Source organism: Trachymyrmex septentrionalis, unplaced genomic scaffold (assembly GCF_001594115.1).
Source record: "Trachymyrmex septentrionalis isolate Tsep2-gDNA-1 unplaced genomic scaffold, Tsep1.0 scaffold91, whole genome shotgun sequence".
In the NCBI taxonomy this organism is placed as follows: Eukaryota; Metazoa; Arthropoda; class Insecta; order Hymenoptera; family Formicidae; genus Trachymyrmex; species Trachymyrmex septentrionalis.
In genome coordinates, this window is record NW_017306102.1 from 458,436 (window position 1) to 465,459 (window position 7,024).

Genomic DNA, 7,024 nt, shown 5'->3' on the forward strand with positions numbered 1-7,024 from the left:
TAGATTTTTAGCCGCGAGTGGCCGCCACTCGCGAGCAATCTGATTATAGTACAACGAAGTACTGGACAGTATCGGATTATGTCCATGCTTACGTCGATCAATATTGATCTCCGACGCTCGTCTTGCTAGACTCCATGCACATTTGAAGGGGACGATCGATCGCATTAACAAACTTGACCAAAGTTGCTTGGTCGTAGACAGATTACACACCACACAGGCTTGCGCCTGGGTGATTGCCAAAGCGCTGTGATCTCGTGACTCATCCCGAACATATATACATACGTCCATACATCCAACGCGTGATATGTCGCGCCTACTTCATTAAAGTGGATATGATCAACGTGATGCTACAAATGCTTTGAAGCAATTTTTGATTGGTCAATTTGTAAAATTTTTTTTTTCTAATTGGTCGACCAAACGCTTTAAAACATTTGTAGTGAGACTTTGACCGCAGCTAGTATCACACATTTAGGAAAATTCGCAAATAAAAAGTTTGTCGAGTAAAGACGGATAGAGACGTGTGTTCGTGTGTATCCCATTGTGTACTATATCGTGCGCGCACGTAAAGAATAGAAGTCTGATGTGACACGCACGATAGGCAAATATCCGTAAGCAGCTGTCGCTCTCGCTATCGTCGCAGCCAGGGCCAGCACACGTTTGTATGCAAACGTCGAGCTGTGAGCGAGGCGCTTCGGAACACTGCTCGGACCTCTTTTGTATGGTAAGCGGATATTAGGTTAGAATCCACCAACTACCATTAACCTCCGTTAACCTCGCGCTTGCGGCAATCGACAAGTATTATTGTTGTTTCGTTATCGGTTTCGTCATTGATTGCTAGCTATCAACCGATCGCGATCTTATTGATGCTCTCGTGAGCAGGAAGTGCATCTTCGTTTCTTCTTGGAGTTCGAGACGACCTCGTTCTCGTCTCTAGGTTTCGCTTGGTCATTCTGGTCAGGTGACGCTTGATGGACAACTCTTGAGGTTAAATTGTCTCAGCGCAGATGACCTTTCTCTTCTTCGCAGCTTCTCACTCTGTCGCGCTCCTTTCCTGCAGTCTCTCTGAACTCGAGAAGGAAATTTCGCTATTGTCGTTTTTATTGCGACTAGGTACCAATGAAGTTCTATTAAAACTAAGTATTAAAATTCTATACACACAAACTAACAATAACATTACTTCAATATTATAATTAATTAACATTCAACGATATAAATATGATACAATATTTGTAAGCATGATATTTTGACTCTTTAAATTAAGAAATCTAAAGAGCTGTTGAGAAAAAGAAGAACATTGTTCTTACATAATAGTTGTATTATTGAATAGGAAATTACAACATTAATATTATATTATTATTATTTGATATTTACTATATAGGTACATTGTCAGGAAATTATAACATTGATATAATGTTATGTTAATTTGGGTTCAGTGGAACAACTACAATTCGAGAGCCACTTGAATTATGTAGAAATCCAAAAGGTAAACATACTTGTGTCATGATAGCTAGTAGTCGGTTCTTATATTTAAGACTGGCTTAAGTACAGTGTTAAGATGTCAATTCAATGTTTTATAAGGAATCAGTTGTATTCTTATCAATCCTTGCTAGTATTCATAGTCGGTACTTATTTTCAAGATCTCTTAAGGGATTTTATGTAATATTTTAAGATACTAATCCTTAATATACACTTTTTGGGTCATTCCATTTGTGTCCTGTGCATTTCTTTTCTTTGAAATACTAAGAGCATCTGGTCAAATAATGGTCTCTTCTATTTCTAAAAAAAAGTTTGGCGTCTAGAAAACCAGTTTTGTGCATTGTCAGCTTCAATTTGTGAGTATCCTTTAACTAGAATAATTTTGAAGTTCATCTCTGGATCACAAATAATCATCGTGTGTACAGAGGCTGTGTTCCAAAATTCATTGCCAGTGCTGAAAATGTATAGTATACGTAACGTAAACTGTAGATTTTCAGTACTGGCAGTGAATTTTGGAACACAGCCAGAGTGTACACTTTTTGTTACTAAAAAAAATTTGTTTTTTCTTTATTACTAATTCTCTTTATATTGCAGGAATATTTCGCGAATTATTAAACAAAGAATTTAACCCTCGAACATATTAGCCCTTAATAAACACAATAGTTTTTGGCACTCTTGTGTTAAATGTCTGTAATGATATAAGTTATAAAGAACATTTTTCTAATAAATCATAATAGTTTTTTAACACTAGCAGTAATAAAATGCATTGTTTAAAACGTGAATGCAATATATCCTCAATTTTTATTATAATCGTTCATGCATATTAAAAAGACATTATTTTCAGGTTATTAAATAATTAAATTTTTTGACAGTCGGCATTTGAACTATTTTTTTCTTTTATAGGTTGAAATGTCAACTTTAAGATATTGTGTGAAACATATTTTTCCTTCAAACATTTTTTTGTTTTACATTTTTGTATAAAAGAGTGCATTTTTCTCGTTTTGTTAACTATATTTAGTTAACAAATTTAGTGTAATAATTTATATACAATTTGTTATAAATATATAACTTTATAAATACAAATCTAAAGATGTCAAAATATACATAAAAATTGCTTAATAATTTTTGTATACTTGTAAAAGTGATGAAAATTAATCCAGAACATGAAAGACCCATCTTGATAATAAGAGTGCCAAAAATTAAGGTGTGTATAAGGTTAATGATTAGTTTAGCTTAAAACTATACTTAATTCTTTGGAGCTGGCGTGATCAGTGTTAGACCTTTCTCGGTTATAGTATTTTTTATCTTAACATTACTTCATAGAGAATTATTTTTGCTCATCAGAATTTTGTTAGCCAAATAATCATTGAATAATCAGAATAGTAAACTACCAATTTCCAGAGTCGGTAGTCTATCATATCATGATCCATTGCTAACGTCAACATTTTGTGAACTTTGTCGTTTTCTTCATCAGGATGAGGAAGCACTGATACTGATGTACATATCAATACACTTCTCGTCCTGATGAAAAATGAACGGCAAGATTCACAAAACGTTGGTATTAGCAATGAATCACGACACGGCAGTAATCCGCAAACCCTTTGGCACATACAAAGAAAATAGAATTTTAAATTGTTAGAAAGTGGCTAAGAATTTCACAAAGGTTAAATAATAAAGAGCATACAGCCACGACTAAGGATGTAAATAAGTTATATATTATTTAAAAACAATTTCATAACAATAAGTATTAAATAAGTAATAAAGACAATTTCATAACAATAAGTAATAAAGACGTTTCGGTCAAGATTTGACACTCTTCAGTACAATAAAATTGAATACGTTAAACATTAAAACTAAATACACAAGTCAACTGATAAATGTAGTGATAGCTAGTAACAAAAATTATTATTTCCTTATGATACAGTATTAATCGCAATCGATCGAAGTAGATTAAAGTAACAGTTAATTGTTGTCGCGCTATATGAATAGAAAGAAATTAATTACAAAAGTTTTTTTCCTTCATAATACAATTAAGAATTCTTCATTTTAAAAACGACGAGCCCCACACGAAGAGACACGCAAGTACCAAGTTCTATTGTAAAAACAAAAATTTTTTCAACAAGTAAATTAGTTATCGTCGTATTTTTGTAAAAAAACAATCAGATTAAGCAATATGCTCCTGTTTAGATTCAACCCCGAGAGTCATTTAAAAAAAATTCTTTATTCTTTTGAAAAACCAACTGAACAAACTTACGTGTATCCTGGGGTGCGAAGACTCCTTTGTATAACTGAACACTGTGACAATTTTAGGTAAAGAGTGAATTTAAACCGCAATAATGCCAAAAGCCAAAAAATGCTGGTCTATTATATTAGGAAAAAGGAAAAAGGAAGGGTAAGAAAAGGCAAAGGAAGGGAAAGAGTTTAGAGGGCTGGAAACTATTGTTCAAGGAGAGGGAGATAAAGATCTGGAAACCGTTCCGTATGACTTTTTTTATTTAAACCATTTTTTTGCATCTTAATATAAATCATTTCAGATACTAATCTTTTATAATGAGAGAGCGTTCCGAATCTAATATTTTAGCGTTCTCCCATCTATCGCGTGGTCCGTGTCAAATTTGTGATTTGAGATGACTGAGTGAGAATTAACTGGTTTTTTCAAATAATTAATATATTCTTTTAAACGCGTCTTTAATTTCCTTTTCGTCTGAGCAACGTACGAATAATCGCATCCTTACAATTAATTTGGTATTCGAAAGTTCATCTTTTTTTATTTTATCTTTCCCCGTTTTTAATTTCCGTTTTGTTTCCCGTTTAATTTCCCGTTTGTAATTAATTTCTTTCTATTCATATAGCGCGACAACAATTAACTGTTACTTTAATCTACTTCGATCGATTGCGATTAATACTGTATCATAAGGAAATAATAATTTTTGTTACTAGCTATCACTACATTTATCAGTTGACTTGTGTATTTAGTTTTAATGTTTAACGTATTCAATTTTATTGTACTGAAGAGTGTCAAATCTTGACCGAAACATCTACTTATTGTTATGAAATTGTTTTTAAATAATATATGACTTATTTACATCCTTTTTATTTACATCCTTTTTATTTACATCCTTATTTACATCCTTAGTCGTGGCTGTATGCTCTTTATTATTTAATCTTTGTAAAGTAGAATTTTTTGACATTTTTATGTAAATTGATAATTGCACAAATCTTTTGGCACATTTGAAGAAAGTACCCGTGAAAGCCCTAAAAGTATTATCAATTTTTTTTGTGTTATATTGGGTCGTCCGGAAAGGTCCGTGCGGAAAATACGCACGAACTTTCCGGACGATCCAATATCTACAAATTTGAATTATTCTTATTAAAAATAAACTTATTCTGTTTTATATATTTATTCTTTTTTGTTTAAATTGTCATTTTGAAATTAATTAAAGATTTTTAATCAACATGTATTAAATATGAATAGTTTTTACGGATCCAATTGCCAGTAATTGTTACAGATTTTGACGTTAGCTCCAAAGGATTAAGATGTTTTGCTTAAAAATCAATTATAAATTCCATTCCTTAATGCTATATCATGCAAAGCTGCAATAATGTAATTGTACTCGATAACTTTGGTTTATGTTTTTCATAATAGACACTTATTGCAAGGATATGAGAGAAGAGGAATGAACTTGCATTTATATCATTTGAGCGTATATGTTTACGTATCTCATTCTGTATTATTTTGACTGTATAGCGACATACCATTTCAAATCTATCATACAATACTTGATTTTTATCATATTTAATATGAATAGTAGTCATAATAGCATTTTTTTAACATCATGAACATTTCTTAAAGATATTCTCCAGTGGAGAGTAATAAAAGATATGTTTATTTCTTTTTTTTATGTTTCATAAGGTGCATACATTCTAAGAAAACATGCCTCTGTTTGGAAAGTCTCAAAAGAGTCCAGCAGAAGTTGTAAAGGCCCTCAAGGAGGCGGTAAATGCATTGGAGCGCGGCGACAAGAAGGTAGAGAAGGTATGTTGTTGCGGATACACATTGGTTTCTACGATGAAATACATCCCCTTTTAGGCGCAAGAAGATGTAAGCAAGAATCTAGTGCACATCAAAAACATGTTGTACGGTACGGCCGAGACAGAGCCACAGGCAGACATCGTGGTGGCACAGCTGGCGCAAGAATTGTATAACAGCAATCTACTACTTCTGCTTGTGCAAAATTTAAGTCGCATTGACTTTGAGGTACGCTGTCAATATACGTGAAATAGATCCAAACAATCGAATATTTTTTGTGGCAGATAGAAAGCTGTATGTATGCGAAATTGCTACTAAATGTTAGAATATTTATTACAGCGCGGCATTAAAGTGCTCACCCAAAGTGTAATAGAAACTCTAATTTTTAAATAATATTTAATATTATTCAAGTTGTTTTAAGACACATCCCATATTTACTATAATAATAACGTAACTCAGAAATTATTGAAAATTATTGAATTAAAAAACTAAACATAAAAAAAGTAAAGATCTATTTTAAAATATATATTTTTACAATCTTCCACAGTTATTACATGAAAATTGGAATTTAAAATTAATATTACAAAATTTTTATGATTCAAAAATTCAAATTTTGTTTTTAGAGTCGAGTTATAGCAAATTAGCGACATTAACTAATATTTAAATAATATTTAATAAAATAATTTACAGTTTTGTGTCCGTTTATTTAAATTGTTAGCGCAAGTCATTAATGATTGTTATGAATTTAATCTTTCTGTTTCTAATTAAGGGAAAGAAGGATGTCGCACAGGTCTTCAATAACATTTTGCGGAGGCAAATTGGAACTAGATCACCCACCGTAGAATACATATGTACCAAACCTGAAATTCTTTTTACACTCATGTCTGGGTAAGTTTCTTTTTTTCTTTATGCTATGTGTCAATAGAATGATAAAAATATGTTACTATTATTGAATTGCATTTTTGTCTTGCAGTTATGAACACCAAGACATTGCACTCAACTGTGGCACAATGTTACGAGAGTGCGCAAGATATGAAGCCCTGGCCAAAATTATGATCTATTCAGATGACTTTTATAATTTTTTCAGATATGTTGAAGTTTCTACGTTCGATATCGCATCTGACGCTTTCTCTACGTTTAAAGTACGTTATGTTCTACAACGTGAACAAGAAGCATGTGATATTTTCCTTTGTTTATTTACATTTATTATTCACAATTTATTTTGTTCTTTTACTAAAAATATTTAAATATTTATAAAAATCATTTTAGTCACTATATATGTATTAATATTATGTTGTTTAATGTAATTAAATAATTTATAATTTTGTCCAGGAATTACTCACGAGGCACAAAATACTCAGCGCCGAATTTTTAGAGATACATTACGATAAAGTTTTTTCACACTATCAGAGGTTACTCAATTCAGAAAACTATGTAACACGACGACAGAGTTTAAAACTGTTGGGCGAGCTATTACTCGATAGACACAATTTTACAGTAAGTATCTAGCTTTGTCTT

At 31.7% G+C, this 7,024-nt stretch overlaps 1 protein-coding gene across 5 annotated transcripts in view; it reads left to right on the forward strand.

Moving 5' to 3' along the window:
* LOC108756045 (protein Mo25) overlaps positions 1-7,024 on the forward strand; it is a 16,988-nt gene continuing 9,964 nt past the window's right edge. Inside the window, exons 1-6 of one of the 5 annotated variants that reach the window (XM_018499599.1) lie at positions 1-721; positions 5,390-5,503; positions 5,567-5,734; positions 6,276-6,394; positions 6,480-6,648; positions 6,839-7,003. In XM_018499599.1, the coding sequence (XP_018355101.1) occupies positions 5,411-5,503; positions 5,567-5,734; positions 6,276-6,394; positions 6,480-6,648; positions 6,839-7,003 (714 nt within the window). In that variant the 5' untranslated portion in view covers positions 1-721; positions 5,390-5,410. Of the gene's footprint in view, positions 722-779; positions 1,111-1,382; positions 1,484-5,389; positions 5,513-5,566; positions 5,735-6,275; positions 6,395-6,479; positions 6,649-6,838; positions 7,004-7,024 lie in introns of those variants that run through there. The other 4 variants (XM_018499595.1, XM_018499596.1, XM_018499597.1 and 1 more) reach the window with 4 other exon arrangements.